Raw genomic sequence first — 19,281 nt, forward strand, 5'->3', positions numbered from 1 at the left:
CGCAACAATTGTGTGTTGACACGGTCGCTGCTGTTTGAGGCCGTTAGCGATTTGAGTAGTTATCGAGTTTAGAGCTGTCGTGGTACTATGAGATTCCCTGAAGCCATGTTGGTGGTTGGCTAGTGAGAAATGCTCTTTCAGGGATGGTAATAGTAGCGATTCTAAAACCTTTACTACTGGTGATACAAGTGAAAGTGAGTTTATCAGGTTTTAGAATGGGAACAATTCGCGCAACTTTCCAAATATTTACATAAATTAAGTACACGCTTTCGAATGGTTTTTCTTTTGTCAATCAGGCTTCTTTAATATTCACTTTTATAATTATATTTTATTGTTTTTTTATTATTTATTTTTTTATACTTAACGTGAACGTGTGGCGCGTGTCGGTGTCCCTCCAATCCTGCCCTTTAACTCCTACCTTTGGAAATATCTAGAATGTAATTCTAGATTTCTTCTTGCCCCTAAGTCTTCCGAGTGTGAACTTCCAGGAAGATTTCCTATTGCTTTTGCCCTGAGTCAGTGCTTGCTTACGGTATTACATCTAGAATGTAATTCTAGACTTCTTTCTTGGCCCTAATTTTCCCGAGTGTATACTTCAAGGGAAAATGTCTATCACCTCTGCCCTAATTTTCCTTTAGCAAATGTAAACCCGTTAAAGGGTTTGTTTGTCCACTGATTGTAAACCAGAGACCTAATCTTAGCCTTAATATGTTTCTTGCTAACCTAGCACTGCACACTGTAATTTTCTCGTTTTTTCTGTTCTTTTTTCGTTTTTTCTGTTCACTTGTTAAACCGCAAAAGAGACTGATTGTTCGTTTGTCTTATTTTATATTAATACTAGCTAACCCAGTGTGCTTTGCTACCCTAAAAACCACACTTTACGATTTTTGAAGATTCTATTTCTATTAGTTTCCCAGATGTATGAATTTTTATTTTAATGCATATGGGAGGTACCATCGCCCCTTTTCTCGTTTTTTCTGTTCTTTTTTCGTTTTTTCTGTTCACTTGTTAAACCGCAAAAGAGACTGATTGTTCGTTTGTCTTATTTTATATTAATGCTAGCTAACCCAGTGTGCTTTGCTACCCTAAAAACCACACTTTACGATTTTTGAAGATTCTATTTCTATTAGATGTATGAATTTTTATTTTAATGCATATGGGAGGTACCATAGCCCCTTTTGATAGTCCACAATAGGGGTATGGTACCTCCCATGTTCACATCAATGTGAAAATTCTTCGTGCAAAATTTGAGGATTCTAGATTCAAATATTCACATGTCCGAGTTGTTAGCGGAAAATTTATGGATTTTAGCTCTAATAGTTTCTCAGATATACAAATTTTTGTATTTAAATCATATGAGAGGTTCCAAGAACCCCAAATGAATGTCTGAACATTTTACTTCCAAATGTTCACTTTTATGTTAATATTAAGATTTTACCTCTAATAGTTTCCCAGATAAACGAATTTTTTATTTAATTCATATGGGAGGTACCACGGCCCCTATTGCTAGTCCGCCAATTTTCCCCCAAAATGTTCACATAGATGTTAAAGTACTTTGTCCAAAATTTACAGATTCCAGCTCCAATAATTTCCCAAATAAACGATTTTTTTATTTAATTCATATGGGAGGTGCCACTCCACCTATTGCTAGTCCGCTAAATTAGAGGACTCTAGCTGTTATATTTTCTCAGATATACTAATTTAAGGTTTTCTTTATATGGGAGGGGCCATGCTTACTATAGCTAGACCGCCCATTGTTCATGTGGATGTCAAAGTTGTCCATACAAAATTTGAGGACTCTAGCTGTTGCAGTTTCTGAGATATGTGATTTTAAATACTTATTATGTATGTGGGCGTGGCACTTTGCCCACATGAAATTTTAAAATAAAAAGTAGCCTGTAGCTCCCCCAAAATGTTCACATAGAATGTGCTTCGTGCAAAATTTTAAGATTACAGCTCCAATAGTTTCCCAAATAAACGATTTTTTTTATTTAATTCATATGTCCTAAGTATTCATGTTGATCCTAAAGTGGCTCCGAAAAATTTGAGAACTCTAGCTGTTTTTTCTCTGATATACTAATCTAAGGTTTTCTTTATATGGGAGTGGCCCTTACAAAATTTTAATACTTTAGCTGTTGCTGTTTCTGAGATATGTGATTTTAAATACTTATTATGAATGTGTGCGTGGCACTTTGCCCACATGAAATTTTAATTTATGCTCTTCTCAAAGTTATATTTTATTATTTTTTTGCACAATTTAAATACATTTAATAGCCCGAAAAGAATCTATTTTTTACAAACGAAAAAAATATTTTTTATTTTTTTGACATTAAATTTTTCGTGTTGAAATTAATACCCCATTTACACATACACGAAATCTAGTACTTATGAGATTTCGAGCCAAATCTACTTGATTTTAACTTGATTTCCCATACAAAACAAAATCTACTTCGTAACTAAATTTCGTTAAAATCTACTCAAAATCTAATAGTTTTTAGTGATGCAACTCTGTTTTTTCCTAAATAATACTAAAAAATACGACACTACACAAGAAAAAAGAGGAAAACAAAACAAACAAAAAAAAATTAAAATGTCGACAAAATTTTTATAAATTGAAAAACATGAATGAAAAGTTAATCTAAAATAAAAGGTAATGTTATATTTAAATATCTATTTTTTTTATTTTAAATGGAATTTTGATAAATATCCCATTTTTCCTTCTTATTTTTCATATCACACACTTTTTCAAGAAATATTAGAAAAAATGAAATCTTCTTAAATGTCAAGAATAGTAAGTGTAAACGGACTAGATTTGGAAAAAGATTTTAAATGAAATCTACTAGATTTCGTGTATGTGTAAATGGGTTATAAAACTGAAAAAAGACAATGTTGTAAATTTTCGTATGGTACAAGAAAAAAATATTTCAAATAAATTATTTACTTTTCAATATTGCAGATTAAAAAGCCAACATACATTCTTCTAAAATGTGTATAGATAAATTATGTTGCAAAATATTTAAAGAAATCTTTTAAAATAAAAATTTAAATGTAATATTTATTTCCAATATTTTTAAATCCGACTTTTTGCAACTATATTGACTTGAGAATTCTACTAATACATTCATAGAGTTAGGTACCGACTGAAAGTAGACTTAGGTACTTTTTGACAGCGTTTCACTTCTTGATGTTCAGTGGTTTAGTTTATGAAATTATTCTTCTGTTTTATCTTCTTTAAAATTGGGCATTCACATGAGAATGATAGTTTGACATTGAATACGAAATAAATAAACATATGAAAAAACGTAAAGTTATACGAGCTTTTTTAATTGAAATTACCAACAACATTTATACACAAGTGTAAACTAAAACAAAAATACACACGTACATATTACAACACTCCCTCTCAATTAGATAATTTTGATAAATCTCTAATTGCAACAAAGTTACTTTTATCTAACGCTTTCGTAAATACATCAGCAACTTGATTCTTCGTAGAAATATGTTGTATCTTCAAATGACCCTTTAAAACATGATCCCGTATGAAATGGTGCTTAATGTCAATGTGTTTTGACCTTTTACATTCAGCATTTTTGCCCATAGCAATACATCTAGCATTATCTTCAAAAAGTACGATTTGTTGTTCTGCTGTTGTTACCTTCATATCATCTAAAACAACTTTCAACCATTAGCCTTCCGAGGTAGCCAAGCTTAAAGCGACATACTCAGCCTCGCTTGATGATGTGGCAACTGTAGTTTGCTTTTTACTACACCAAGACACTGGACACCCGTACACATAATAAATGTAGCCACTTGTTGACTTTCGGCCATCTGTATTAGAAGCCCAATCGGCATCAACATAACCCACCAGAACATCTTCGCTTTTATAATGTTTGTCAAATTTAAGCTAAGTGACATAGTTCCTTTTAGGATTTTTTTAATAATATTGAAAAAATAAATAGATATGTATTAAAGGATAAACATTTTTAAAGGCAAAGTATAAAAAATACAAAGTATTTGCCAACTCTTCTTTTTTTTTTGACATCAAATTTGTCATTATTTTAAAATATTTTTTGAAAAATTAACTTCTTTAAAACTTTGAAGTCTTTGGAAAAGGACACAGGAACACGAAATAAAAAAATGCAATTTTTCTCCATTAAATTTATATTTTCAGACGTATGTATATCATTCGGTTCAGTCTAACGAATTTTTTCTCTTTTTGTCGGACGGTGTTATTGGCCATGAAGGTTTTTTCATTGATATTGAATAATAAACAAATAATTATTAAAATATACTATGCTTAAGGTATATAAGATTCAACATTTTCTAATTTAGCACTGTTTCTTATTTATACAAAATATATACCATGTTAACCTACACATATTTATAGATATTTTCCAATTTTTATTTTAATATTATTGAAGGCAAAAACACATTTGGCAAATATACATTTACAATATCGTAAAGACCGTGTCGCGTTTGCAAGGTGTTTCAAAGAACTGGTAGAAAATTGTCCTGAATCTGAAAGTTATTTAATGCTGGGAGAGGCGTACATGTCTATTCAAGGTAAATTTTATACATACATATAAATATATATGTATATATATAAATTTTATTTTTACTCCTTATTAGTATTTAATAAGTAAATATTACACACGTATTTTAAATTTAATAACTAAATAAATGTATTTATTTCAAATCAATTATAAGAAGTTAAATTCAGTTAGATAGATAATTAAAAATGTGCAGAGTTGTGAAAAATGGATATTTGAAATAAAAATAAAAAATAATCAAATACTTTTATTTTCATATAAAAATACAAAATAGATCATATTCAATTTCTTTGAAATTAAAAATATAAATAACTATTTTCAAAATATTTTACTCAAATAAAATAAGTTTTTTATGGTTCAAATGGATGAAAATTTAAACAAAAGCAAATTGCTCCAAAATAAGATTGATACGGAATTTTACACAGCTATTTTTGCATTTCAGGTGAAAAAATACAAAATAAGTATTTGAAACGTTTCAAATAAAATATGAAATATTTTTTGAGGTAAAAAAATTTGTTCAAAATAAAATACATATTTTCTATTTTTATTTTAAATAAATTTATTTGAAATAAGTTACAACTCTGAACATGTGAGCAAACCAAACAAGTTCAAGAGAGAGAGAGAGGTGGCATAATTAAAATAAAAGTGTTGACCACCAAGGCACATACAGCTGTGGTCAGCTAATTGAAAACGCTCTCTTTATATTACTGCTTGAAAATATTACGTTAGATTTTCAGTTCCAAACACTTGTATAAAGTGATGTTGTTATAATAAAATGGTATGCATTTTGTTGTGGAATATTTCTTATTTCCTTTTTATACCCTCCACCACCATCAGTGGTGATAGAGGGTATATATAAGTTTGTCATTCCGTGTGTAACACCAAGAAATATTCATCTAAGAACCAACAAAGTATATATATTCCTTATGAAATTCTGAGTCGATTTAGCTATGTCCGTCCGTCCGTCTGTCTGTCTGTCTGTGTAAAACACACTCACCTTAAAACGAAGCAATGTAATTTAACCGAATTCACCCAAAATATTCATTATTATCCGGTACAGTTTGGTATTGAAAATAAGCAAAATCGGTTCACATCGGGAAAAGTTATGAATCAAAATTTAAAACAACTCCGAAAAAATAAGCATTTTTACACATTCTGATGTAATTTTCTCGAAAACTATGCAAGATAATTTCATGAAAGTCATCATACATTCGTTTTTACACAAGATCTTGATTCCTGCTGAAAATTACCATACCATTACATATACCTCCCATACAAAAGTACATATTCGCGGAAAATGAGTTTTTTGTTAATAACTTCTGTCAGAATGTTGATATCTTCACAAAATCTTACAAATTAAAATCTTATGTCAATGGAATTCATTGAGAGAAAAAATTTTCTGGATCGGTCCATAATTGGACATAGCTCCTATACAAGGTCCCCTCCCGAAAATCACTTAAACGCACATAACTCACTACTAAATTAAGATATCCATATAAAATTTGGTACAAGTATTGCTCTCAAATACAGAAATATTACTTTGAATTTTTTCCGATCGGTCCATAATTGGTCATAGCTTCTATACAAAGTCCCCTTCCGAAAATCACTTAAACGCACATAACTCATTACTAAATTAAGATATCCATATCAAATTTGGTACAAGTATTGCTCACATATACAGAAATATTATTATGGAAGATTTTTTCGGATCGGTCCATAATTGGTCATAGCTCCCATACAAGGTTTCCTCCCGAAAATCACTTAAACGCACATAACTCATTACAAAATATTGATATCCATACATTTAGCACAAATATTGCTCTTATATACATAAATTAAACTATAAAATTTTTTTACGATCGGTCCATATTTGGTCATAGCACTCATAATAGGTCCCCTCCAGAAAATCACTTAAATGCACAATTTTCAATGCCAAATAATGATATAGATACAGAATTTTGAAATTTTGTCTTTATATACATAATTGGTCATACAAGGTCCTTTTACGAAAATCTCTTAAACGCACGTTACTCATTACCAAATAAACCTATTGATACAAAATTTGGCACAAATATTAGTTTGGTATACAAAAATTCTATTTCAAAATTTTTTCACGATCGGTCCATAACATGGGTTCGGTCGGTCCCATGCAAGTATCCCTTCAGAAAATCACTTGAACACACATTATTACTAAATTACGATATAGATACAAAATTTGACAGAAATATATGAAATATGCTTAAAGAATTTTTTACGATCGGTCTATAATTGGTCATATCTCCCATCCTAGGTCCTGTCCCTAAAACCAATTTAACCGTATTTAACTAGTTGCATTATCAATTTGTGTAGAACAAAATTATATATATGTATTTTGAAAATCCTTAAATCTTACACACACATGCATATATGCACATTATTAAATATCGTTAAAGCATATCTTAGGGCGCTATAAAAATATAAAAGAAAATGGGGTTTGTAATGTTCAATAAATCTTGGAATTGTAACAGATTTAAGCTGTTTAAATCTTTGGGTTTTTCTATTTAAGACATGAGAAAACTTATTTCTACAAATATTTGATCAATTAAAATGGTATTAATATAAAAGTAGCTGGTGGAGGGTATTTAAGATTCGGCTCAGCCGAATATAGTACTCTAACTTGTTTAATTTTGTATTTGGTGAAAATCACCCAAAGACAACTAATTGGAAACGGCCATATTTTATAAATTTTTTTAAAGTTAAATCTAATTTTGATAAAAAATTTAGTATTTTGTTATTATTTTTAATTTAATGTATAAGAAATTATATATCATTATTTTTAGGACTAATAATGAAAATAGGCCAAAGAAATACTCCTGTCCGGGTTGATCCATTTTCGCAAAGTAGTTATATCTAATTTTTCTCAAATTTACCGCTAGATGCCCGTGGATGTCATTGGGTCTGCTTTGAAGATTCGTCTTATCATTCGGTTTGGGATGGGCGGATGTTTTTCTGGAAAATTTTTGACGCGGAGCGTTAATATAAGTGTCATATTTTTTAATATGCTATAAATAACTAAAAATATTATTTTTCGAGCAATAGGGCTGTTCTTTTATATTCTTTTACGACTTACAAGCTTTTTGAAGTTCAAAAATGGATCTACCCTGGGCAGGAGTATTTCTTTGGCCTATTTTAATTATAATAATAATTGATTGTCATGCTTTACAAACGATATTTTAATCACATCCAAAAATGCAATTACATATATTTCGCATTTATAAACCAAATCTTTCCTTACAAATGAGAACCCAGTTAAAAGTGAGGAAAGAGATGTAGAAAAGTCACTACAAAAAACATTCGAAGTACTTAACATTTGGCTGAAAAACCAATGCAATTTACATAAGCGTTTCATTGAAAGAATGTGGTTTATTTTTGACATACAAATATCGGATTTTTACAGCTTCTAAAGATAAGATTAGATGTAGTTCATAGTTGTCAAAAATTAACAACATCCCTCCAATGACACGCTAATGTAAAATTCATAGGTTTTTCACCTGAATTTGAAGCACTTCGGGTTACTAGTTCCCAGCAAAAAAATTTTGAAGTTGTTAAAGAAGAAGGGATATTTTCATGATTTCTTTAGTAAGTATTCTATTTAATGCTTTTTAAATACATGCCTAAATTCTAATAAATTTGTCATCAGTGAAGGCATGAAAAATGCACCCAAATTCACTCATGTAACTCCACTATAGGAATTGTAATATTTTACTGTAATTTGGTATTCTCTTAGGAGATTTAACGAAAACGTGCATTTCATACAATAAAGATTAAAAATGACATTAATTTTTTTATTAGATTTTTGTTAAAATTAGTAATATTAAGTCCATTAAAATTAGTAATATTAAGTCCATTAATAAGAGAAGGAAAAAACCAAGACTGCTTAACGGATTTTAAAACACAATGGGTATTTTTCCTCTGCATGAATTTAAATCCAATCAAAATCAGTTAGTTATGTTTTATCTTATTCTATTTTTGTCAATATCACTCAACAAAATTATTTAAATATTGATAATTAAATCGAAGTACCATTAATGCATTTTTAAATAAATATAGTGCACCAATGAAAATTCGCTTGAGAATCATCGAATATTCATTGGTTATAAGAACTCATTTAAATGACGAACTATTTTTGCAAATACGAACCCATGCATGCCAATGACACGCTAATGTTAAAATCATGCATGTTTCCCCTAAATATGAACCAGTTCATTATCAGTTCAACCCATGCATTTACTACTTTTTTTGCACGTCTTTTTTTGCTGGGTTGTGATGAAAATTCTACATCTTTTTCCACACTTTTTTTGCTAGGTTGTGATTGCTTGCTTGATATGTCATGTTGATTAAACAGTTCCTCCTGGGATGTCATCGGAGGAGTCATCCCAACTTTAATATCACACAGTTGGATGCTCCCCCGAGGCATGTCAGAAAGGATCTTCGTATATACGAGGAAACATATGCAGATATGTGCAGGATCCATTGGATCAGTCGTCGTATACGATCGGGATGGAGCAACATGCTTAATATCTACTGGTCACGTATAGACCGTGCCGTCCCCAACGAATCCCAGCAAAAAATAATTGATGTCATACTTTACAAACGACATCTTAATCACATCTAAAAATGCGATTGCATATTTTTCGCTTCTATAAACCAAATATTTCCTTACAAATAAAAACCGAGTTAAAAGTGAGGAAAGAGATGTTGAAAAGTCACTACAATAACAATAACATATACATCAAATTTTGGTGAAAAACCAATGAAATTTACATAAGCGTGTCATTGAAAGAATGTGGTTTATTTTTGACATCCAAATATAACATTTTTACTGCTTCTAAAAATAAGATTAGATGTAGTTCAAAGTTGTCAAAATTGAATAACATCCCTCCAATAACACGCTAATGTAAAATTCATAGGTTCACCAAAATTGGAAGTAATTCAAGTATGTTATTTGTAGTGAAAATTTTACTTCTTTTTCCTCACTATTTTGCGTGTCATTAGCGTGTCATTGGAGGGATGTTGTTAATTTTTGACAACTTTGAACTACATCTAATCTTATCTTTAGAAGCTGTAAAAATCCGATATTTGTATGTCAAAAATAAACCACATTCTTTCAATGAAACGCTTATGTAAATTTCATTGGTTTTTCATCAAAATTTGAAGTACTTCGAATATGTTGTTTGTAGTTACTTTTCAACATCTCTTTTTTCATTTTTAACTGTGTTTTCATTTGTAAGGATATGTTTGGTTTATAAAAGCGAAAAGTATGCAATCGCATTTTTAGATATGATTAAGATGTCGTATGTAAATTTCATTGGTTTTACATCAAAATTTTAAGTACTTTGAATATGTCGTTTTTAGTTACTTTTCTACATCTCTTTCCTCGCATTTAACTGTGTTTTCATTTGTAAGGAAATGTTTGGTTTATAAAAGCGAAAAATATGCAATCGCATTTATAGATGTGATTAAGATGTCGTTTGTAAAGTATGACATCAATAATTTCTTGATGGGTAATTTTGGCGAAATTTTAGGCATACCGCCGCATGTAGCCTATGTTGTATAAGTAATGAATATAATTTATTTGGGTCATTCGGAATTGAAAACATCACGCATCAACACCAATTTCTTCGATTAACCAACTTTTGTACCCATTTCATCACCTAAAACGTTGGAGTTTCTAAAAATCCTTTCGTAATGGATCTATGAAATGCCAAGGAAACCTAGATCGAAAAATTCATGATTCTAGTTTTAATTATATTATTATATATGGTAAATAAATAAAAAAAAAAATAAGGCAATGTTTTCAGTCTGGAACGGCTCGTGTCAACCAAAAATTCATATTCATTATTTAAAAATTTTCCAAATTATTTCTTAAAAAAGTCCAGTAACTACATCTTTTTGAAAACGCAACTAAAATGACATCCTATATACATAATCGAACCTTGAGTTTTCTTCTGGAAACATAATTGAAATTGCTCTTTCTATTACTACTTTATCACACTTTGATGACATGAATCGGATCAACGTGATATTTATATCATTTACTTTGGAAAAGTATTTCAGAATGCATGTTAAATTAACTTTACCTTATAGGTATGGAGAAATTAACGCAGAAACGGATATTAATTCTAAATTAATTAAATTAATTCAAAATAGCACATATATAATTTTGTTTTTCAAAGCTTATATTTTTGGATCAGGGATTTCTGGAAACTTGATTTTCCCCCTCATTGTAATATTTTTTGTACTGAATAAAATGTGATATGAATGGTTGTCATATCTGTGATATTTGATTTTATATAATTTTTTTTTTTTGTAAATTAACCGAAAAAAGCTACTGTTAAAAATTCGCCACTTGGATAGAACATCTCCCAGAAAAAGTGATTTTATAGCAACTTTTGTAATTAAATTACACTGAGGGAGAAAAACAAGTTTCCAGAAATTCCTGATCCAAAATATAAGCTTTGAGAAAAAATAATTATATATGTGCTATTCAAGTGGCGAGAAGTGTATGTAAATTAATTTTCTAACTTTCATTTTAATAAGGACCGACATGAATCAGGGTTAAAATTTAGTTTAAATTTGCCTCAAGGCTCCAAAAATATTTCTTTTCTAGAGAAAGGAAAGATAATGTTAAATATCTAGGAATTATTGATTATGTACATACATACATTCATACATACATACATACATACATACATACATACAACATACATACATACTACTACATACATAATATATATACATACATACATACTACATACATACATACATACATACATACATCATACATACATCTACATACATACATACATACATACATACATACATACATACATACATACATACATACATACATACATCATACATACATACATACACATACATACATACATACATACATACATACATACATACATACATACCTCATACATACATACATACATCAACTACATACATACATACATACATACATCCTACATACATACATACATACATACATACATACATACATACATACATACATACATACATACATACATACATACATACATACATACATACATACATACATACATACATACATACATACATACATACATACATACATACATACATACATACATACATACATACATACATACATACATACATACATACATACATACATACATACATACATACATACATACTACATACATACACATACATACATACATACATACATACATACATACATACATACATACAACATACATACACATACATACATACATACATACATACACATACATACATACATACATACATACATACATACATACATACATACATACATACATACATACATATGTGATAAAGCTGCACAAAATGTTTAATGTTCTTGTAAGGAAAATTACTATCATTTAATGAGAAATGCGGAACGTATTATGAATTACAACCAATTTCAGTTGTAATTGTGTTGATGTTGCCAACCTAAAAAGTGCTTTTTTGTCATAAAATTAAGTGAAAAGTTTATGAATTTGTGGTTTTCGTAAATGACCATGATACAACCATAGAAAGGTAGAATCAGTAGGGAGAGTTGCCAATTCTTTGCCTTCTTAAGTCAAACAAAGAAGAACTAAAAAGGGAAAAACTTCAAAATCTTCAAATGAAAAACAACGAAAAATACCATGAAATGTTAATTGGACGGCACACGCAAATAGTATTCCACTCTGCTTATCCTGCTTTTAAACCTCATGCTTTTAAACAGGTATATAACATTGTTGGGAAACATAAATCACCTTTTTGCCACAATATCTGTATTGACAACGTTACGGTAACCAACAGTGATACATGTTCTGCGTATTTTAAGGAATACTATTCCAACATATATACGGAAAAACTTCCTGTTAATCCGGTGGCCGATCTTGCTCATCGTGTAGGCTCGCATATTGAGAATATATCACACCATATATATTCTTTCAATAGTGAGTTCAACTCTCTAGACAATGAGGATGCGTACCATTTTACAAATGTCCACAACATTAAATCGATCATATCGAACATAAAAAACAAAAAATCCAGTGGCCTCGACGGCATTTCAAATTTCTTGATAAAAAAATTCCCAGACCCAACTATTGAGCTTTTGACTATTCTCTTCAACAACTGCCTCAATAATTGTTACTTTCCACGGGCATGGAAAATAGCGAAAATTTTGCCAATGAAGAAGAAAGGCAGTTGTAATAGAGCTGAGGACTTCCGTCCAATTTCACTACTGTCAAACATTGGCAAACTGCTTGAGCATGTAATCAAATCAAAACTTGAAAATGAATTTCTGATCGAGCCCATCCCATCATATCAATTTGGGTTTAAACGCCACCATTCCACTCAACACGCCCTAATGAAATTCCACGATGATGTAACTGTGAATCTGAGGAAAAGATGCTGTACTCTGGCCATATCACTGGATATCGAGAAGGCGTTTGATTACACATGTCATAAAGGCATCCTGTATAAACTGGTAGAACTCGCTGTAGATCCATTTATTGTTAAACTTTTTAAAAGTTTCTTTACAGACCGACAATTTTGTGTTCAAATAAAGGACAGTATTTCCTCGTGCGGGTTTGTGAACAGTGGTGTACCACAGGGTAGCATTCTTGCTCCATATTTATTCAACATATTATTGTATGATTTTCCGCATACAAAAGATAACTCCACAGCAATCTTATATGCTGACGATTGTTTGGTTTACAGCCACAATGATTCGCCATTACAAGCACTGAAAAACACCGCCGCACATTTGGGTTCTATCCGTGATTTCTACGACAAATGGGGAATTAAGATAAATGCTGCAAAATCGAAGGCTATATGTATTAGAAACGCATCGGGCAAATGTGCAGACTACGTGGTCCCCCAAAGTAAATGCCTACTTCTCACACTAAATGGGATAGAAATCCCAATAAAAGACAATATAACATACCTTGGAGTTAATTTCAACAAACTTTTTAAGTTTAACTGCCATGGACGAACACTTCTGACAAAAACTAAACGCATTGCTTCGATGTTCTCTAGGTTGCTGAATAGTACTTATTTTCCCAAAAATACTAAACTCCTCCTGTACAAAGTGGCAATAAGATCCGTCTTAACATATGCTTTTCCAATATGGTTTTCCATATCTCCAACGGTTGCGAAAGAGATAGAACTTCTGGAAAGAAATATTTTACGTAAATGTATAAACCGCAACTTTAAAAATCATACGGAAAGATTTTCCAACTCATTCATCTATGAGACTGCTTCTGTGACTCCATTTTGCAAGTATGCTCTAGCTCTACAAAGGAAGTTTGTGGACCGTCTCGCTGATCATGAGAACCATCTAATGAACGAGATTTTTGCGGCACAAAGGGATATCAGCTGGCATAACCCCTATTATCTATCTCCTGTTGGAATACTCAATGAGAATATTATCTTGGACGACGCCATCTACGAACTGCCAGATTTCTTCAGGAAATCCGACCAGGGGACACACAGGGGCTGATATTTTATATACACTTTTTTCGAATTTATCTGTGATATTTATACATACATATATGTGATATTTTATATACTTAGTTTACTGGATTTTGGTACCATTTTTTAAGGTTACGGGTGGTGAATTGTATTATTTTCACTGAAAATTCTACTTATTGCCTTCTAAACTGCTTTATGGATGGTTTATTGGAATCAGATAGAGTCCGATTTTATATCTATCTCTGTGAGATGAACTCCTTTCGGATAATTATATTAATTTGTGATCACGATCTGGAAACCTTTCGGTTTTAATTGGTTTAACGTTCTGTTAACTGTAAATTTTGATTTGTTCAATTTCACTGTTGTGTTAACGTTACTTGACAGTATTGTTTGTATTGTATATATTAGTTTTGATTATTGTATTGTTTATTTATTTTTAACAGACATAGCTCTGTTAGTCAACATAAATGCCGCGAGCAAGCATTGACATTTCATAAAAATATAATGTACACATAGTGTTACATCTTCCATCCATTTTGCAGGCTAGTAGCCATTTCAATTCACCGTGTATTAGAATAAGACGAATATAGTTCTAAGAAACCTTGTTACATATATCTTTACTCTTATAAGATTTTCGTAGTGTCAAAAATGAAATAAGTCTCAATAAAAAATTACTACTACTACTACTACTACTACTGCTTATCCTGCTTATGATTTTTTGCGATCTTTTTTATTCAAATTATCCAATTTTATTTTCTTCACAAAAAAATTTTCAATAATTTTTATTTGATGTTTTTTTATATTTTTTAATTTTCTTTTTTGTGACAATTCAAGGCATGTCAAATTGAGAACGTACTTTTCTACTGATTCTAACTTATTATTGTTTGTTATGGTAAATGACAAAAGTATTGAACATCTTTTTATTGTAAATTCGATTGAAATCAGTGATTAATGAAATTTAAGGAAATTAAAAAAAAAACTTTGCTTTGTTTTATTTTAAAAATTTATTCTAAACAATTGAGTTGTAAAATTTCCAAAAACGTTGTAATAAATTTCAACTTTAAATTTTAAGTTGTTATCGATAATACCAAAGAGCAAAATTTCAGCTAAAGAAGAGTTAAGTTGTAAACCACAATAGGGGCAATTAATCTGATACCCAACAAAGTATATATTCCGGGTCCTTATCAAATTCTGAGTCGATTTAGCTATGTCCGTCTTTCTGTCTGCCTAAAACACACTCACGTTAACTAAGCAAAAGAAATAAACCTATTTCACCAAAAATATTCATTATTATCCTAAGCAGTTTGGTATTGAAAATTTTCAATATGCAACACTATTTTTGGGGGGGCGAAAAATTCCTTCACAAAATGAAAGTATGTCATTAGTGTATTAAAACCCCCGAAGAAACTTTTACGCTATCGCTAATTGAAAGTTCATAGTGGGTTAACGGGATTTTTAACTTTAATTAATAGAAACTATTAACGAATGGGGTAACATATGAAAGCTCCTTCGAAGTGCCATTGAATAATATGTAAATGAAGAACATCCATATCGAAATTTTCGCGTTTTCCGAATAAAAGCACATTTTTTGGAAAATCGAAAAAATGATATTTAAACGGCTTACTAAATGGCGAAATGCACTGTTTAATGTGTAAAAGTTAAATGCGGAAAGTTTGAATATATTTAAATTCTTAAAATATGTTTTTTTTTGAAAACTTTAAACTATAATATTTTTTTTTTAAAAGAAAATTTTTGATTTTTTACACATTTGGTATAAAAAGGTGGGGGAAAATATTTTAATTTGAAAATAATTGCACGTTTTAGATATAAATTTTGAGACTGTAAAAGAATGGACAAAAACGCGAATATAAAAAATAATAAAATAGAAGATTCATTTAATCACATAGAAATTAAATAAAATTTGACTAATTTGTCAAAATAATCCGTATACTATTCGAAAAAATTTAATCTTTTATTAATATTTTATAATTTTACGGAAGCTGCGTTATGAATATTGGAGATTTTTACATTTACCAGTGCGCTTTCGAAAGACCTTTTAAATGATACCACTGTCGCCCTACTCCGATAAACATTTATATCTTTGCATAACAAGTGTTTACAAAATGGACCCGAATGACCCATTAAAAAATCAATATTTGTGGTCCGAAATCTGCAAGATATATTCCTTGCAAAGTTGTTCTGCAGATAGCTGAACAAAACATATGTTTTTCAAGTGAACTCTGAAAGTATTTGTAAAGTTTTAATAAACTTAGTGTTAAAAAGCGCAACTTTCAATGACCGATAACATAAAAGATTGACCTACCAACGCCGAACGGTTTGGGGGCTTTAATACTCTAACCTAGTACTTTAAGTTATCATGGGAATTTTTCACCCCTCCAGACCATGACCCTCAATTTGTTGCATAGTGAAATCAGCAAAATCGGTTCACAACGTTAAAAGTTATGAGTAAAAATTTCAGACTACCTCAGTTTTCTCAGCAACTACAAGATAATTCGATAAATTTTGTCACACGTCATTTTTTTTACCTAGGGATCAATTATGTTTAATATCATAACAATCGAATTTCCCATAGCCCCCATACAAGGGTACATATTTCCGTAAATTGATTTATCGTTAATAACTTCCTCAAATATATCGGTATCAACTCAAAATTTTGCACATATAAATATAATATGAACAGAAATCGTACCACTAACGTAGATTGTTATCGGTCCACAATTGGTCATGGCTCCCATATAAGGCCCACTTCCGAAAATAACTTAAACGCGCATATATCATTGATAATTTAAGCTATCGAGGTATAATTCGACATGAATATGTTTTGTGTATGTATCAAGCGCTTTACGAAATTTTTTCCAAATCGGTACATAATTGCTCATAGCTCCCATATAAGGTCCACTTCCGAAAATCACTTAATCGCTCATATTTCATTAACTAATAAAGCTATGGGGATAAAACTCGACACGAATATGTTTTGTGTATATATTAATTTTTTTTCGAATCAGTCCACAATTGGTCATAGCTCCCATATAAGGCCCTCTTCCGAAAATCACTTAAATGCGCATATTTCATTAATAAATAAAGATATCGAGATAAAATTTGCCATTAATTTTTTTGTATGTATCAATCACTCTACGAATTTTTTTCGGGATAGATCCGTAATTGGTCATAGCTCCCATATTAGGTCAACTTCCGAAAATCACTTAAATGCACATATAATATTATCTAATAAAGCTATCGGGGTAAAATTCAACGTGAATATGTTTTGTGTATAGTATACGGATTTTTTTCCAGATTGGTCCATAATTAGTCATAGCTACTATATAAGGTTCACTTCCGGATTATATCCGGATAAAATTCAACATAGATAAATCATATTGCTAACATGTTTTCTAATTGGTCCATTATAAGTCGTAGCTCCCATATAAGGGAAAAAACATCGTTTCAATAAATACTAAAAGGAATATATTTCATAAAAATCTCGACGTTGGATTAAAACTCGACAGAAATATGGTTTGTAAATATACAAATCATTCTCCTAAATTTTTTGGCATCGGCAAAAGTCCATATCCGAAAATATCCGAAATTTTTTTTCGACCTAATTAAAATAAGTTCCATAAAGAAATTACTAAATGATGGTACCCTCACAACGGAAACAAAACCTATGAAGTGTTATAATGTGGGTTTTAATAAAAAGTAACTTGCTGGTGGAGCGTAATTATGATTCGGCATAGCCGAATATAGCACTCTAACTTGTTTAGATTACTTTTCCTTTCTTTCGCTATTTTTTGTAGTTTCTTTACATACTTTTTAAGTTGTTAAATGTTTTAATAATTTTAAGTAAATATTCAAAAGATAAAAATAATAATAATAAAAATTTTTTTTCGTTAGGAAATTTAATTAATATTTCTGTTTATTTTTTAGAGCCGGATTTAGCTGTTGAGGCATATCAAAAGGCGTTAGAGTTAAATCCACATGATTCTCATTTAGCTAGTAAATTGGGTAGAGCCTACGTTAAAACACATCAATATGTTAAAGCTATACAATTTTATCAAGAGGCACTAAAAAACCAAAATCATGAAAGTTTAAATCTAAATTTAGCCGAACTTTTTTTAAAGTTAAGACAGTTTAAAAGCGCTGAAGAAGTTTTAACAAAAAATGAAGATCAAAAACAAATGTAAGTACATATTTTTTATTTATTATTTACAAAATTTTAAAAACTTATATTAATTATACAAGTTAATAAATTAATATTTTTTGTTTGCTCATGGAATGAAACATATATTTTTAAAAAGGTCTACGTCCTGTGGTTATTTAACAATTTTTATTTTTTTCCTATACGTCGAAATTTTGAGATAAAGTGGTTTTCATTTACCATCTTGTTTCAGTAGTGCTGGAAAAATATTCGAAAATGAGAATTGATTTTTGGGTGCTTGCACCTGTTTTGGAAACCTAACAATCCACTCAGGAAAAAAAGTCAATAATATAAAATTTAGGTCTTAATTAACCTACTTTTTACCAGATTTTTTTCTTTTTGGCCCGATTTTTAGTATTTTTTTATACATTTTTTTTATTAAAAATATAATAAATTTCGAATATTTTATTCGCATTTTATTCCTGAATTACAAACTTATGGATCTGAATTTATCCCTCATAGTTCATTACTTACATTCTCATTTATACTTTTTCCGAAAAACTTTTGGAAGTGTGAGTGATAAAAATGGCAGGCATCCATTGTTAGAGTGTTGGGAGTAAGACCAGTAAAATTTTGTATATAAAAAATAATTAGAACTCTAAATATTAAATTTGTTCCTCCTAACTTAACTATTTTTTAGCATTTTCTTTTTTATGAATAATTGAGATTTTTTTACGTCCTAGATTTTTTAAATATTTTTTCTGGACTTAAACGGCAGAATAAAGAAATCCATATAGGTTTTATATCATGAGCGAAATCCATGTAGTTTTATTAGATTCAATAAGTAAATTTAAAGAAGTGTTAATCTATAGACGCTTTGACCACTTTAACCCCTCCGATTTAGTTATAAAATCTTTTTTAATGAAATATTGTAATCATTTTTCAAAAAAATTATCAGAATTTCACACCTATCAAAATGTATATTAATTCAGTAGATAAAGATTTCGTAATATACATACATGTTACATATCGTCACCCGAAACGCAAACGGCC

The 19,281-nt window shown here is 30.0% G+C and overlaps 1 protein-coding gene across 1 annotated transcript in view; it reads left to right on the forward strand.

Annotated features, from left to right (window-relative positions):
* The window catches only part of LOC119616166 (tetratricopeptide repeat protein 21B-like), a 51,092-nt gene that overhangs the window by 10,300 nt on the left and 21,511 nt on the right, over nt 1-19,281 (forward strand). Inside the window, exons 3-4 of the mRNA XM_037972447.1 lie at nt 4,422-4,563; nt 18,018-18,270. Coding sequence (XP_037828375.1) covers nt 4,422-4,563; nt 18,018-18,270 — 395 coding nt within the window. The remainder of the gene's footprint in view (nt 1-4,421; nt 4,564-18,017; nt 18,271-19,281) is intronic.

The sequence above is a fragment of the Lucilia sericata genome, unplaced genomic scaffold (genome assembly GCF_015586225.1).
Source record: "Lucilia sericata isolate MDLA Ls3-8-SP2 unplaced genomic scaffold, ASM1558622v1 Contig000060F_arrow, whole genome shotgun sequence".
Classification (NCBI taxonomy): Eukaryota; Metazoa; Arthropoda; class Insecta; order Diptera; family Calliphoridae; genus Lucilia; species Lucilia sericata.